The 18,148-nt window shown below is 32.1% G+C and overlaps 1 protein-coding gene across 7 annotated transcripts in view; it reads left to right on the forward strand.

The window, feature by feature from the left end:
- LOC103576136 (uncharacterized) overlaps positions 1-14,861 on the forward strand; it is a 50,048-nt gene extending 35,187 nt beyond the window's left edge. For all 7 annotated transcript variants that reach the window (XM_053737052.1, XM_053737053.1, XM_053737051.1 and 4 more), the window contains 2 exons: positions 6,355-6,803; positions 13,530-14,861. In XM_053737052.1, coding sequence (XP_053593027.1) covers positions 6,355-6,803; positions 13,530-14,697 — 1,617 coding nt within the window. In that variant the 3' untranslated portion in view covers positions 14,698-14,861. The remainder of the gene's footprint in view (positions 1-6,354; positions 6,804-13,529) is intronic.
- The last annotated feature ends 3,287 nt before the right edge of the window (positions 14,862-18,148 follow it).

Raw genomic sequence — 18,148 nt, forward strand, 5'->3', positions numbered from 1 at the left:
GTACGGGGTTACCCTCGTCCTGAGATTCCACTGAGCATAGCTGGACAGGTACGTAAGACACCTTAAGTTTTACACATGTGTGGGCCCTTTTTTTATCAAGACCACAATCAGTTGATAGAATAAGTGGACTCATTACACCGGTTTCGTTGATGCTGCTGATTGGCGGCGAGTAGTGCGAAGGTGATTAAGTTGTCGGTTGTTTCCTTTTATCGCTTCACTATCACTGAATTTCATATTTCTCGCAAGATTCAAGCTCTAAGGAAAGATTGCAAAAAAAAAAAGAGAATACCGACGGATACGATAATAATTTCAAGTCTGATTCCTTCGGTGATTGATCCAGGTTGGGTTGCGAAAATGACTGAAAGTATTTCCGACAGCCGAGTTTTTAATTAGCGAATAAAGAATACGTGAGAGGCGAAAAGCTGAAAGGTGAAAAATTATAGGTGTTAGCAATTAATTTCCGAATGATGTATATAAAAAAAAGAAAAATCAATCGTATGAGTTGCTATAAAGCTAAATGACTTCTCGAGAGTAACTAAATGTAACAAGGGAAGTAAAATAAAAGATAGTTTCAATTGTACGTAGTATAGCAAAATAAAGATAACACTGGGCAATGTAGTAGTTTGTTGGCCCCTTATATATGCTTGCGATTAGGTGAGTGCTGACAAAAAGAGAGGTACACATATAAATTTTATTGAGATTCCCGAAATCTGTGTGTATATATATATGAGGCATTCTACGCCAAATCGGACGATTTCAAAAATTGATTTTTCCGATTTTCTTAATTTTTTGGTATTTTTTAGTACCCCTCAAAAGAGGCTACCTAGTAAATTTTGAGATTTTTTTGATCAATGGTTTGAAATGGACTAAAATATCAAATTTTAGAAAAAACCGCTCTTTTTAAGGTTTTTTTTTATCATAACTTTCGTAATAATAGTCGAAATTCTATGTTTCTTTTTCAAAATTTTTGTTTTTAGATGGCCTTTACAGCAAAAAATACAAAAAAAATATACGAAATGTTATTAATAGAGATTTTTGAATTTTAAGTTTTCAACTGTGTTTTTAAAAAAAGATGTATCCTTCGATTCTCTCGACAATCTTCTATCTTAAACTTCTATCCATTCTGCAAATTTGAAGCCCGATCCGGTAGTGGGCCTTCCATATTTACTTTTTAACTTCCCGCTAAGAAAATCGACGATTTTCAGAAATTTCGGGAAGTTATTGTTTTCACCCCGATTTTCGGAAATCGAGTTTTCATCAGATGTCGACGTTTTGAGATCCTAGGAAGCTATTTTGACTATTTTCAGAATGATGTCCGAGTGTGTGTGTGTGTGTGTGTGTGTGTGTGTCCGAGTGTGTGTGTGTGTGTGTGTGTGTGTGTGTGTGTGTGTGTGTGTGTGTGTGTGTGTGTGTGTGTGTGTGTGTCCGAGTGTGTGTGTGTGTGTGTGTGTGTGTGTGTGTGTGTGCGTGTGTGTGTGTGTGTGTGTGTGTGTGTGTGTGTGTGTGTGTGTGTGTGTGTGTGTGTGTGTGTGTGTGCGTGCGTGTGTGTGTGTGTGTGTGTGTGTGTGTGTGTGTGTGTGTGTGTGTGTGTGTGTGTGTGTGTGTGTGTGTGTGTGTGTGTGTGTAAACTCTTTGTAACTTTTGAACTAATGAATTGATTTGGATGGTTGAGGCGACAATCGAAAAAGCTTGTTGGCCATCAACTTTCTTGAAAATTTCAGATTAATTGATCGAATAGACTCGAAAATATTGGCGAATTACGAAAAAAAAAAAATTTTTTTTTAGTTTTTTATTGATTTCTCAAAAACGACTTATACGATCGACTTCAAAATCTAATCAGCTCTAGAACTCAATAAAACGCGCCGATTGCCACGTCAACTATCAAAATCGATTGATTAGTTCAAAAGATATCGGCGTTGAAAAGTTAAAAAAATAACATTTTATGTTATTTTTTCCGGATAAATCATAATATAACGTACTAAAATGTGTCTGATATCATACCAACTTATCTTTTTTATGGTTTCTTTTGTTCGTATAATGTCATCGAACTTGCTTTTCAGTTTAAATCATATTATCAACAAAAAAATCGATAAAACGTAGTTTTTAATATTTTTATCGGATATTTCATATTTTATTGTTTCTTACATGAGTCAAAACTTATTTAAATCTTGATTTTGATCCCTGACATTGATTTCTGCCTCAATACACTTATTTTACTGAACATAATCAGGAACTAAATTTTGAAAACCGCTTCATTGATGATTTTCGATTCTTAAATTTTCAAACTTCAGCATAACAGGTAATTTGTTAGAGCTTGAAAAGATCGTAAAAAAACAATTGCATGTGATAGCATTTTCGAGCTCGAAGAGCTCGAAAATATATCTACACTAATGTTTTCGAGCTCTTTGAGGTCGAAAACAGCGGGAAGTTTTGGGGCTGGCCCGCAGGGTCAACCGACGCCCAGATTTTTTTTTACGATCTCTCTCAATTTCGTCTGGGTGTACACGAAAAGTTAGTAAAAAGAAGGAGGGGGTAAAACTTCACGGCCTAGGCCGTGAAAAAAAGACGGTATAGTAGAGTCTCTACAAAAGAATCCCTTTACGGGCGCCATCCAGCGCTCAAAAGTTGAACCTTTGGAGCGAGTATAACAAAAAAAAAATTATTTCAATTTTCAAAAATCGAAAAAAAAAGTAAATATGGAAGGCCCACTACCGGATCGGGCTTCAAATTTGCAGAATGGATAGAAGTTTAAGATAGAAGATTGTCGAGAGAATCGAAGGATACATCTTTTTTTAAAAACACAGTTGAAAACTTAAAATTCAAAAATCTCTATTAATAACATTTCGTATATTTTTTTTGTATTTTTTGCTGTAAAGGCCATCTAAAAACAAAAATTTTGAAAAAGAAACATAGAATTTCGACTATTATTACGAAAGTTATGATAAAAAAAAAACCATAAAAAAAGCGGTTTTTTCTAAAATTTGATATTTTTGAAACCATTGATCAAAAAAATCTCAAAATTACTAGGTAGCCTCTTTTAAAAGGGTACTAAAAAATACCAAAAAATTAAGAAAATCGGAAAAATCAATTTTTGAAACTGTCCGATTTGGCGTGGAATGCCGCATATATATATATAAATGGAAGGTCTTATCTTTGGGGAATCTCTGCGCGTTATAATGGTTACCGGCGAGTAGAATACCCAGCCCCCTGATAAGACAGATAACTATGCCCAAATGTCTCGGAGTCGGGAGAAGGAAGGTAGTGGGTATGTATCAGTGTACTCTTACTAGTACTCCTTCTTAGAAAAGACGAATGGCTGCCATATTTGGGGAGGAAATTGGGCAGAGAGACTGGTAAGTGAGGTATTTCTTTAGCTGGGATGCTTAGTAACGTAGGAGAATATATGCTTCAGGTGAAGAATAATTTCCTGGGATGAGAGAGTTAACTAGGTCAGAGGTGCAAGGGGCTAGATATTGTGATGAAGACAAAGAGTTTTGGCTATTGGACCGGCAGGTTTTGAAGTTACGAAAGATTTTTTTATTGTAATCCGGGTTATCACAAGATTCGGCGCCCGCATGGCTGTCTCTTTGTTGAGTAACTCGGCTGATAAGAGATACCGAAACGGTATCGTGATTAACATAGATCTCGGTTAAGATTTAGAATATCTTTGAATATAATAAAGAAGTCATAAAAAAGTATTACAAAAAAATATCATGTTGTAATTTTTATATTACCGGATACGAATAAGCCTCGACAAATACAGGGTAGCGGCTTGTTAACTTATCACGAGTACGGGAACAAAGCCGAAAGATTTTGACTATTATTTTTCTTTATTGTGGTGATTCTCGGAGAACAGGCAATTGCCTCATATCGTTGTATCATCTATGTGACCTAATTAGATATTAATTTTTTTTCTTATCAATCTCCCATTATGAGCTCTTACGAGAGATTCAAGCGGGATTTATTGAACTGATAGTTTTTTTAATGGTTATCATTAAATAATGTGGCACACTCACACCACCAACCAATGGTCTCCATCACCGCACGCAAATACATCACCTCTTTTGTGCCTTCCGAAATTGACATGCATTCAGCTTCGATACTTCATCATGCAAAAGTTCTTTGCTAAAACACACCTCAACTTACTGGTCATGTCGCCAGTATAAAATCATACCCTTAATACGATCTACGATCAATGATGCACGATCTCCAGTCCACATCCACAACGCCAAACAAATGAAGTCCAGTTCTCTCATGTATTAAACTATTAAACCACACTCAAGTGTTCCTTTTGAATATCGCAACACACGTTTAGCGCTTTTCAGTGCTCTACACCATAATTATTATTAAATTGACTAAAATAATTGATCGTATAACCTATATCAGGTTTCGTGATAACTGCTAAATACTTTGATGCTCTGATTGCACTTCGATACGAATATTTATACACGATTTTTTCCATCCACCGTTGTGCATTTTATCAATTTACAATTTACCGCCATTAGTGTTACCACTGGTTTGCAATTACTCGTACGAAAACGCTGTAATACTTTTTTAGAATTTGTCTTTTGACTTTTAGATATACTCTATAGTTTTAATCACGCGAAAATTCACTTTCCTAACCTTGTTTTGTCACCCAAATCTTTTATTTCAAAATTATTTGATAACTGTCACTTAATTTCACACAATCATTTATCATCATCTGTCACAACTAGAATTTTAAAATCAAAATGTAAAGGTGAATCTTTAAGGGGGGAATAAGGTTAATTCGATAGAGAAAAAGCATATTTGCGATAATTTTTTTTGACGACACAGTTAATATACATCAATTTCTATGATTACTACATAGTAAAATAGAATTTGAAAAATATTCTATAAAATTTTTATCAATGTTTTCGAAGAAATGAGCCATGGACAGCGAATCTCCGTGGACGTTAAAAAAAAAAGTTTCATTGCGGTGCTTCTCATAGCTCATCACTGAAGCATCTAGAACCAAAAAACCAAAAAGGTTTTTGGCAGTGAATAAGTTTTTGCAGGTAAAAATGTCGAGTTTTGATTTATTTTATTAATTCTTCAATTTTTGACAGAACTTGGAAGTCGAAATACTGATTTCTCATAAAAAAAAGTTCAAGATTTTGCTGTTTTAAAATATGTTAAAACTAAAGAAATAAACTTAACGTCATTTATGTAAAAAAAGAGTATTTAAAATTTTAAAACAATCGTTGCAGTAGATTTTGAGCTACTGTAGGCACCAAATTTGAGAAAGCTAAGTGTGAGAAAAATGCGTTCCAAAGTGTCGAAAATTTTGACACCACAAGAATATTTCTTTTTCATTTTACTTACGCTGATTCATCGATGCCAGCTTCATAAAGCAAATTTTTGTTAATATGCTCTAGTGCATATTTTTGTTTTTATCGACGTCGAATGGTCCATTTTTGTCTACCTTCTTTGCTTTCTTTAGCAGCTTCTTGCTCCGCTCGACTTATTCGAATGATGTCGACTGTTCGCGCCCATTCATGCAAACGTCCTGGTTTTCATTTCTATCTTTTGCATAAATTCCAGCAAACCCAAGCAGCCATCATTAAATATACAAGCTGCTACATTTACTGTGATTTCAAAAATATTTAAGGAACTATTTACAATTTTTGCAGTAATTTTCCAATTAAATTGGTTGAAACCCTCATTGCTGTTTTGAGCGAAGACTCCAACACACGACAGTAATTTTTACATAGCACTTCACACGCTTTACTAAAGTCTTAATGGTCGAAAAAAGAAGCAAAAAATCCATGATTCTATATTTTTCAAAATCCTCTGTCACGCCTCGAGAGGTGTTCATTTTTATTTTATTTCTTTTGTTGACGCACTGCTTGCTTGTATATCATACTTGCGTTTGTGTGAATTCATTACCTAAGCTTTCCTGAACTAATTGTTGTGGACGAAATTTCCTGAACCATTCGTAAGCTGACATGGGACTACAGTTTGCACTGTCTCAATCTAAAATCAATATTTAAAAAATACTCTCCCCATAAAATATGTAAATTATTCCTATGAAATGCTGTAATCGTGACCGTAAATTACTCTCCATATACTGATTCAGTAACCAAGCTTTATATCGAATTGTCCTTAAATTTTATTAAAAAATATATAACATTAAATCTGCTTCAACAAACTCTAATTGTGAAGCAGTAGAAAAATTGTCGAGCTCATGAGTAAATTGAACTTATTATATCACTGAGTACAAAAATTATTTAACCAGTTTCTATTACTTCTTGCTCTGAATTCTACTTTGCATTAAAAGTTGATTATGCTTTATTTTTGTTATAAATGCTGAATTCCTTTCTTTTTCTCTTTCAGAACAACTATACACTAAGATCAAAAAACAAATCGGCAGTAGAATCTTTACTAAGTCTATTTAAGCCTATAGAAGAAAAATTTAAAAGTAAAAACAAACATCATTATAAAACAACAAAAGAAATTGATTTAGACAACGATTTATTCCATTGCACAAATAGAACATTAATTGATGGTTTTCTTGGAAGTATTACTGAGTTTCGAAACAACACAACTATACGATCTAAATCATCGTTTTCTAAAGAAGATAATTTTAAGAACCTGTTTCGTCATTCGGAAGACCAACATCATACTTCACAATTCGTTTCGAAAAATCAAGATGTTCAGAAAACAAAAACAGGAACTGCCCCTGCAAATCTTGAATTGGTCCAAATGGAAACTGATTCTAACTCAGAATCAATCTACCAAAAAGATGATAGTTTAGATAAAAATACAAAAGACGGTTCAAGCAGGTAAAAAACGTCGTACTTTGTTCTATTTTATTTTCGTGTAAATTTTTGCTATAAATCCTAATTCCCATTGTCCCAACGTCGAAACTTTTAAATAATTACACTACAACTTGTCTCAATCCGTCGAATTGATTGGATACATATCATTTGGTCTACTGTATAAATATATATTAGAATGGCCCAAAAAACCGGCTATTTTTTTTCGAGACTTATGAAAATTTGTTGGCTTACGATGTTTTAAGAAGCCTCTCCAAAAATCAGCTCGATAAAAAATTTTCACAAGGTCGCTCACGAATTTTAAAAATATCAAAAATGATTGAAATTTGGATTTTTTATTTCTAAATTTTTTCTTTCTCGTGGCAGCAATAGTTTAGATTTGTCAAATCATGCCTATGTTGAAAATTTCAGACAAAAAATTAAATATTTAAACGGTGCCCAAGAATTTTAAATATTAACTGTTGATATGTAGCTAATAGTTTGAATTAGTTTTGTATTTTTTTATGCTAAATTATTGTCATTTAGTAAAATATAACGTTTGCGTAACCTAAAATATACAGGACAGTCTTAAACAATATAATTTGGTACGTTTTGAATAAGCAAAAAAACCTAAAAATTGAATTAAAAAATAAAAAAGTATTTAAATAACATTATTTTTATTTCTCGGGTTATATTTTCATTCTTTGTGATGCAAATTGATGGTGAAAAAATCAAGAAGCTTTATTATTAATATTCAAGGGTCGCTCGAAAACGTTCGAAAGACAGCACTCAAAAACATTCAAAATTCTTGAGCGAGATTTAATTATTTAAATTTTGGGCTTTAATTTTCAGCGTAGTCATGACTTCACAAGTATAAACTATTGCTGCCACGAGAAAGAAAAAAATTTGAAATAAAAAATTCAAATTTCTATCATTTTTGATATTTTCGAAATTCATGAGCGACTTCTTGAAAAATTTTGATTGGGCTGATTTTTGGAAAGGCTTCTTAAAACATCGTAAACCAACAAATTTTCATAATAAATTCGGAAAAAAATAGTCCGTTTTTGATTTTGGGCCACCCTAATATATATATATATATATATTAGGGTGTGTCAAAAAAAATCGACTAATGTTTTTTTTTTTTTTCGAACGGCCGTGGAATTCTGTCAAAGGATGTCAAAATAAAGTTTCTGTGAAAATATGAGCTCATAATATTGATATTTAGGGGTCGCGAATCATAATTTTCTATTTTCCATTTAAATAACATACGAAAAAAATATTTTAAGCTTGGAATTTTATACCTCGGCAATGGCTCATTGTACAGATGAGCTTAGGATATATTTTTGTAGGGAATTGAACGCTCTACAAAAAAAGTCTCCTGTCATTTTTTGATAAATTCTTCTGTTGAAAAGTTATTGGAGCTTGAAGTCAAATTTATAGTGAATACCTAGATCTTTTTACTTTTTTGGTGAAACTATCAGACTTATCACAAAATGCCACGAGATCTTTTTTGTAGAGAATTTTATTTATAGGGTAGATCCATTGATTCTTGACGAAAGTGTGCGCACTGGGGTCGAAGATTTTGATGCCGATTTTTTTCTCTAAAGTACACCTGAAAAGGAGACGATCCTGAAAATTTGAGCCCGATATGTGAAAATTCGGCCGCTGGAGAATTTTTCGATTTTTAAAAAATGTCGATTTTTCACTAATTTTCAAATATTTGTATGTCAGCTTATATACAACTTAAAGACTCCTGCCCAGCGGCATTCTTCTCAGTAAAACTTCTACTTTTATAAAAAAAAAATAGATATTAGATCTAAACTAATATCGGGCTCAGCTGATAGCTTCCAACTAAACAACTGTTTTGGTTAAATTTTGCCTATTTATAAAACACTATTATATGTACCGTATTTGAAGTTGAGAGTCGACCAGCAGCTAATATCTTTTGTCGGGGTATATTTTAATAGAACCTACCCAGCTTTTGCTTAATTGCTCCGATTCTGTGAAGTTATAGCTATTTCAAACCGATAAAACTTAAATCGCTGTTTTTAAAGTAGCTCGAACTTTTTTCTCCGAACTTCGATTTGTTTTAAACTTTTAGAAAAGTTGCTTTATTCTGTCCCCAAGAAGCTCTGGAAATTTGAACTAGGGAATCAAGCTTGTATTTGAGGTATACATTTTTTAATATTGTCAAAACTGCATGGAACCTGATAAGAAATTCCTTAATAGTTACTAATTTAGCACATAGAATAATTATTATTGAACCAAATAGAAATAATCTCAGGTACATATTCAATAGTTACTGAAATTTTATGTTTTAATGTTACGTAAAAGTCCAAAAAATTTAAAGGAAATGACTATTGTAGAAAATTTGAATAATATTTATTTATAAATTCAGTTCAACTACTTTACTCGGTTACGTAATAATTGATCCGCGACATTTGATCCGATGACATTGGATCCACACGACATTTGGTCCGCACGACATTTGGTCCGCACGACATTATATCCACAGATAAATAATCCTTAAGACAGTTCATCCAAAGATACCTCATACCTGTAAATCAACAATCGAAAAAATTCCTTAAATATATAAACCTATACACTTGAAATAGTACGGTGCCTTTTTTTCAGGGGTTTTTGTGTGCGTGGACGTATAAAATATATAAATCCATGCACTTGCAATAATACTGTACCATTTCAAAGAAAATCAGACGGTGATATGTAATCAAATCGGACTATTACTTGTTAGAAACTTTTCGGAATTAAAATATTTGAAAGAGTTAATGGTAATTTTACACACAATAATTGTTACTTGGATCAATTGTCGTAAGGATAAATTGTCGGCAGATCAATTATCGACGGATCAAATGTTGCTTGAATCAAATGTCGCGGATGTATTGTCGCGGATCATTTGTCGTCGGATCATCGGCCGCGTCACCATTTTACTCTGTATACCTTATACATGAATAAAATCATAACTCATAGTCATGCATAATGTGAATAATGCCCTATATTTTCAGAGCAATATGGGTATTAGGGTGTTCCAAAAAAAAATCGATAATTTTTTTTTGACTCTCACACGAAAAATGTGTTGGTCAGCCCTAAAAAAAATTCAGTCCAAATTTCAGCCCTTAATTTAATTTTAAGAGGTCCATCATCGATCTCAAAGTTTTCCCATTTAAATAACATGGGAGAACTATTTTTTTACATTATTTATGGCTGCAAACTGTGAAGACTTTTTTTTGACAGTTAAGTATGAGTTGAAGTGACAATTAAGTATGGGTTGAACAGCCACCATTTGGTGGTTGAAATAAACTGGTTATATTTATATATTATTAAATATATCATCTGGATCTGTGTTATTCAATAAATAAAGAGATAGTTGAAGAGTTGTGAAACTTGTTTATAACGGTTGGCCCTGGCTACTTCGTGTCCAGTAGCCATGAACCACAGTTACAAAATTTCCCGAATAAATTAATTAATTAGTAATAAATTATTAAATATAAATATAAATTATAATTATTTTGTTGCTGGTTCTTAACGGGAAATAGTTCTCAGGTTGCAGCTCGACTCGTTCTTACCGGACACGCGGCTGAAATAACTTATTCTAGAGAACGCTGGTGATAAAAGAAATTTATTTTAGAGACTCAATTACCGTATATATATATAATAGATTTATTTAACCATGTCCCTAAATATGTACACAGATTTTCCCTTTTTATAAATAAATAAATTACATTTAAAATAAGTATGCGTCCAGCGACCATGAATAAATTCACTGGAAGCGCACAGAGATCATTGGACACGGGAAACAAATTAAATATTAAATTATATGGCGTTGAAGAGAGAGAATATTGTCATACATGAAATATATATATAGTTGAATATAAATTGGCAAAATCTTATCTGGTTTAATAAATACGCCGTACTGATGGAATACGCCTTCGGTTCGTCCTCGTACCCTGGGCTCGATGCTGGATTGCCTTCCGTAGGTTTGTCGAGGTTCCTTGGGCCGCTACTCGAAGAACACTCCTCACAGAACGCACTTAATTATTTAACTAATGGTTTTTCAAACCAAATTTCAAAAGAACCAGAATATTCACAAAGTAATTTATCACAAAGAAAGTACTTCAATTCAATTTAACGTATATGATAAGTAGGCAAGATACAGTTAATTAGCTCAGCGCGTGGATATTCGATCGATCGCTTGAACTTAAGTGTCCATCGCTTGAGCTCGAATCTTCTTTTATCTAGTCGTCCTAGGCCCCAACCTCAGTTAACCCCTACCTAATTATGCGCACATGACCGATTTACGGTCACCTGCTGCGTGAAATCATCCCTTGTGGTCTAACGCCTAGCTCAGCCAAACTTAGCAATCAGGCTGTAATGAGAGAGAGAGAGAGAGACCAAACAGAGACAGCGAGAGAGCCGCACTCTCACGTCGTAAACCAACGCTGCCCGGTTACATGTTATTATTCTCAACAATAACTTCGAGAGGGTGAGAAAAAAGTTGGGTTTTATGCTGAGCCTGACTGCTCTCGATGATTCTATGTTTCAGACTGACTTCTCTTGATCGAGAAAAACTAGAGTATCAATACGTTTGGGCATCAGACCCGTGCATCGATTCATATGGAGGGGTCATTCGAGATAACGCATGTTCTCGAATGAACTATTCTAATATTTATTGAAAATACTTAATTCTCACGATCTCTCCGCTTTTTTTACTAACAAATGAGTCACTTATCCATTAACAAAAGTTATCTTAAACAAAATAGATGTTTGTGCAGCTGCACATCTCGAGGATTTACTCGAGACGTCAGCGCTTATTCATATTTGGTAAAATATAGAAAAATAACTTTATCAACTATTACTCATATCCTTAACGTTCAAATGTCTTAAATAATATTATTCTAATATTATATTATATTATTTTATATAATTAATTAAATACTATGGAAATTACTTGCTTATCGATATTCGATATAATTAGTTAGATTTCAGGTCGATAATTAGAGAAGTAAATGCCCACGTCATCTGACGTAAAGGCTGGGACGTAACTATTCGGTTCTGTGTGGGACCTAAGTGGGAAAACCCAACGTGAAAATAAAAAATAACTATTTTCATTTTTCCTCATTGGGTTTTGTATAGGACTTGAGTGGGAAAACCCGACTTAAAAGAAAATTATATAGTCAGTTTTTTCCCATAGAGTTTCATGTGGGACTATACAGGGAAAACCCAACTTGAAAAAAAATATTGTGTTCACCTTATTTACAATTTTACATGGAAATTGATAGAAAAATATCTGGATAGAATGATTCATAATTTCAGTGAAATTAGAAGTTGTATAATCAATTTCGTATGTAAGTATACGTTTACTTGATTTCAAGTGTAGCTGCATTAATTTTTTCCTATACTCTTTGAATATCATAAAAAGACAAATTTTTAACGTATTTGAGTCTCCGAAAACTTAGTAATTTTTTAAGTACCCCGTTTCACCCTCATATATTTATACAAAGAGTACGCCGATCATTGGATCACGGATTTTTTCTATCTTCATCAGTTATTCTTTGGCGTTATGATAAATATACTATTTATACCAACGCGATCACATATGTGGTTCAGCGCAGTGGATAGCATCAAAGACTTTGAATCGGAGGGATGCAGGTTCGAGCCCAGCAATCACCGGGATTTCTTCATTAATTAAATCCATGTAAATTTTGTCTACGTAATGTTCCTAATACATTAAATCACATTTTGGATCAAATTAAAATTTTCATTCTCAATTTAATATTTTGTTTCAATAGGGATGTGCTAGTGGGATCTCTTGGGGATTTGCCTATTGGGGCATAGCTGGGACTGCCCAATATGGGCCCAATAGGTATTTGCGTTACATCCCTATGTGCGGTCCCTATAAGGCAATCCCATAAGGACCCAGCAGGTCTCACATAAAATTTTCTAGTCGGGTTCATAGATAATTAAAAAAAACTGTTTTTCACCATTTCTTTTTTCCATGATGTCTATCGAATTAACCGATTGAGATGGTTGTAGCGGCAATCGACGAGTTTTATTGAGTTCTAGAGCTCATTAGAATTTAAAATTAATTGATTTAGTCGTTTTTGAAAAATTTCGAAAAAGCTAAAATAGAATATTTTTTTTTCGTATTTTTTCTATATTTTAGACTCTAATTGAACGATCGAACTAAATTTTCAGAAAAGCTGACGGTCAACAAGCTATTTCCATTGCCGCAAGAACCATTTCGATCGGCTTATTAGTTAAATAGCTATAACAAGCGCACACGCACACACACAGATACCATTCTAAAAATGGTCAGAATAGCTTCCTAGCACCTCAAAACGTCGACATCTGGTGAAAACTCGATTTTCGAAAATCGGGGTGTGAACAATAATTTCTCGAATTTTTGAAAATTTTCAATTTTCTTGGCGGGAAGTTTAAAAAACCACCCTATGCATCAAACTAGCAATTACACTTTTTTTAAACGCGCTCGAAATAAAAACATCCTATGACAGGTTTTTCAATCATAGCTATTATTATAATAATTTATGATCATATGCATGCTTCGGACCTATCTAGTAATGATTTCAGCCAATTTTGAAATAAAAAAAATTTTGGAATTATTTTTATGTAAATTTAAAGTCAAAACTTGTCCCTTTCATCATGATTTTTTTTATAAAATGAAATAAACAAAAGATTGTAAAATTGTTTACAAAATATTATTTTACTACTTTTTAGATTTCAGAGACCAGAAGTACTTGTTAGACCTGAATTAGAAGATATGTTGCATGACTTACAACTTGGTGGGAATGGTTGTATGAACGATTTTACAGGCATTCACAATAGTTCAAATTATGCTACGAGTAAACAATATGTACACAAGAATACATCTGGCCTTGAAAATTCCGTTAATAATACAGATTCAACTATTTATACTTCTGCGATGTCTGATGATGATACTGATAGTTGTGATGACGAAAAATTTGAAGCTTTTATAAATAGTCGAATCCTTGTACGCGATAACGAGGAAATACAATTAATTAATCATGATGCGCACCCAGGACTTAATAAAATTTCTACAAGAAAATCATTAGTGCCTGAAAAAATAAATAATAAACTTTTTCAAAAAAACCCATATTTCGAGTTGTCTGAAGCACCGAAAAATCAAGTATTATTAGTTAATGACTGTGCACCTCTTAAAAAGTGTATAGAACTACAAACCTTAACCCAAAAAATTAAAAAATCAATGAGACCGAGAAAAAAGAAGTTGCCTAACAGTAGCATATCAAATCTTTTGGATAACGCGGTATCGCCCAGTACGGACAGCCCACCTATACTGAAGTTAAAACATAATACATCCGGTGATACTTCTTCTTACAGTAGACCCAAAAGATCTCATTCAATAACTGAATATGACTTACATAATTCAATAAATAAAAAAGCAAAAACAAGTGCGTACACCACTCTAACTCATAAAAATTTGAGTTTTACTTCGATTAATTCAGTAGATAACATAGTAAAATTGAATGAAGACTATCGCAAAATTACTGGCATGAAGAAATTCCAAGTAACAAAAAAATATACCTCAAATTTATGCTCATTATCTAATCCAGTTGGTAGTTTACCCTCAAAGATATTAAGAATTATTCTTGAAAAAGGAGCTATGAAGAAATTAGGCTTTACAATTGTCGGTGGATCAGATAGTATCAAAGGAAATATGGGCATTTATGTAAAAGATATAACCCAAAATGGACAAGCTGCTAAAGAGGGAACGTTGAAAATTGGTGATGAAATTTTAGCAGTTAATGGTAAACTCATACAAGGTTTAACACACGCAGAAGCGTTGCAGGAATTTAGATCTGCGAGACCAGGAAAAATAATTTTGTACATTAGTCACAAAGATTAAGCAAATAAAACTTTATTTTTCTAACGGTTGATAAGCTCATACGAAATAAATTAGTTTCATAACCGATTTTTTCTATCAAGAGCTAATACTTACGTCTTACATATTGAATCAATTAAATTTTTTATGCTAATAAAGACTGATTCAAAGTAGATATCATAAAAATATAGTGTTACATTCTAGTTTTGATTATATTTAATAAAAAAGTTTAGAATTTTTTTTTTTTTTTTAAAGTATTGAATTATTTATTCGTCACGGTGGACGAATAAACAGTTCGGCATTTCTCAGAATCATCATTATATAAATAAATTGTTACTTTGTTGGTGAGGATATTTTTTTCAACGCCAACGATATAACAGAAATCTCTTGTGATGGGAGAGTCAAAATAAATAAACATCTCAAAAATTAAGTTCTCACTTGACAAGCTGGTTATCCCATATTAAATTATTTTTTGTTATTTTTCATTTTTATTCTGTCAAAAAATTTTTTTTCAAATTTTCTCAAGCACGTTCTAGTAGAAAATTTAATTTCCTACACAAAGTATTTAATATCATATATACGTCAAATGATTGAGAAAAAAGTTACAGGGCTTTAAATGTCAACGAAAAATCAAGTTCACTTTCCGTTGACATTTAAGTTCAAATATTTAATATTTTTTGTGACAGACACTTGAAATGTACGACATTTAGCGCCTTAATCGGCAACTAAAAAAATTAGATTAGATACAGCTGGTAAAAAAGATACCTAATCGTTCTATTAGTGACGTCATCAACGAATCAAAAAATATTTTTTGGTTACATGTGCGATAGCAAACGACCAAAAAATATCGAAATAACTCAACGAGCCATCTTGTGACAAAATTTATCATCATATTAATTCGTACGCTTACCGACTTCTCTCTCATTTTCGTCTCATTTATAGGCACTAAATGTAGTACATTTCAAATATCTGTCACAAAAACTAATGTATTTATCTAATACAATCGAGTCTAAAACGCTCGTGTATTGGTACTAGAGATGCGAGCGGTCCTGCGTGAATATATAAATACTAATATTTAATGCTTAAAAGCTAAATTAAAATATATTTTATGCAATGTTCTAATGATACTGAAGTTAGCTGACGTTTAATAATTTTTGGATTTTTTTTTACCGATAAATTGTAGAAAAAAAATATTTGAAAATATTGCACTTATAGTTTTTGAAATTTTCTATATGTGCTTTTTTTTACTTTTTTTTTTTTTTGTAATTTATTTGTTAAAAAAGAAATAAAAAAATTACTAATTGTCTGCTAACTTCACGATCATATGGTTTAAATACTTAAAATTAATACGAACATTCTCTAAAAGATAAAAAATATTATTTATTTACAAAAAAGATATCGTTATTAACTTTAAATATGAAGCTATAGGAAATCTTAAAGATAAAGATGTAATAATAACAATTAAACAAAGAAACTTTTGTGATAATAATATAATGATTCATGTCATTTCATATTTATTGTATTATTTAATGGTTGAAAGTTATTTTAAAAGACAATTTTAAAATGATGCATAAAAAAATTATTTTTATTCGACTTTAAAATGATTACCTGTACAAGCTGAAACTAAAATATCTCGGTAAATTTCGGTAATACAGTGATTGATTTATCTTATAGTTTTTATTTAAGAATAAATCATAAATGAACATTTTTGTCACAAACGCCTATATAGATGCAAATGACCGAATTCATGACAGTTTTTAATGTGACCCTAAATTTTGCATCAAATTTCCAAAAATGCTTTATTAAAAAATTCTGTCAAAAACGTCTATATAGATGCAAATGACGAAATTTGTGACCGTTTGAAACGTGACGGTCATTCCAGCATCGCAGAATTTTTTAAAAATTATGTGACGGTCTTAAGACGGTCCTATGACCGTTTCCTGACCGAAAATAAAAATGACGGTCATTCCACATCTCTAATTGGTACCCTCGCCTTCGGATCTAAAGAAAAAGTTTTCTTAAAATATCTTCATAAATACGCATTTTATGAAAAAAATGAATATGACCTGTTTTTATCAAGAATTAAATAAAAAGAAAAAACCAAATTCCCCACGTATTTTTCCACTAAAAAAAAGCTTCTTTTTTTTTGGCGCCTGAAAAAATTTAATATTTAACGACCACCCCAATATATATATTATAACATAACGACAAAAATTATTATGCTAATTTCTATGTTACAACTTCGTTCTCTATCTTTAGTCTCAATACGAATAGGGCGCCAGGTAATTTTTATCACTGGAATCACCAAACCAGTCATGATTTAGATAATTTTTGATCTGTGGAATTATCACCAAAACCACGCAAAGCTAAAACTAAACTAAAATTCTCAGAACTTATAAGCAAAAACAAAACAGAGTCTGTAAAACTAAAAACAGAGTTATGGTATGCTATGGTGTCGCTCAGTGTGTAGGTTTATGGAGAGAGGAAGTGGTACGGGTTACATCATTCCAAATTCATGTAAATTATCAGCGGATTTGCAATTTTTGTTAATCAACAAATAATCTCAAATCTCTATTTAACAAAATAATACTGTAGCATCATACAAATAATTTTTCTTTATAACAAAATACTGAATCTAATGATAATGACATTAATCTTAGCAGAAAGTTAATTGACATCTAAATGATACGTATCGATACACTATAAATAAATTGAATAATTACTAGAACTAAACGATAATCCAATAATATTCGGGAACTAGAAAAATAAATTATAAAACCGATACTCTAGAACATTTTCTTTCACAAACTAGTAAAACTAACGTACATGGGTCTCATATGGATGTTAATTAGACAATAATTAGTTTAATAGCTAACCATATTTATTATAATTATTTTTTAAAAATAATATTAACATTAAATCGTGAATAGGACTCTAAACTGTAACAACATTATCATAATTCTTTCAGATATTAAATCTTTTCTTTAATTAAACAGTAGTATGATATCTCAAAACTCTGACTCGAATTCAATTAATTATTAATAATTAGTTTATACCTGATTACTGATGAATAAAATATCAAGTAACGCCTTACACTGTTTTAAATAATACTTCTGTAACAATAATCTGAATCTGTAGCTTTCCGCAATGCCATGAACTGTAGTGCTATTACTGGACACGTCTGCTCGCTTCAGGCGACTAGAGCCGAATGTTCACGTCCGTACTCTTCGAAGGTCTCCCTTCGACTTCCTTACTCAAAATCCCTAAAACCTAAAACTCAATCTTATCGTTATCAATAACTGACCGCTATATTCTAAATTCATAAATCAAACTCAATTTTTACTATATCAGTAACTGGAGGATTATATCTCACCAACGTACTCACTAAACCTAATTCTGAGTATGGATATCCTTGGTAGTTGCTTTCCTGAAACAGACTTCAGCTGGGATAGTAAAACTTAAAACTAAGTGACCT

Source organism: Microplitis demolitor, chromosome 2 (assembly GCF_026212275.2).
Source record: "Microplitis demolitor isolate Queensland-Clemson2020A chromosome 2, iyMicDemo2.1a, whole genome shotgun sequence".
NCBI classification, from domain to species: Eukaryota; Metazoa; Arthropoda; class Insecta; order Hymenoptera; family Braconidae; genus Microplitis; species Microplitis demolitor.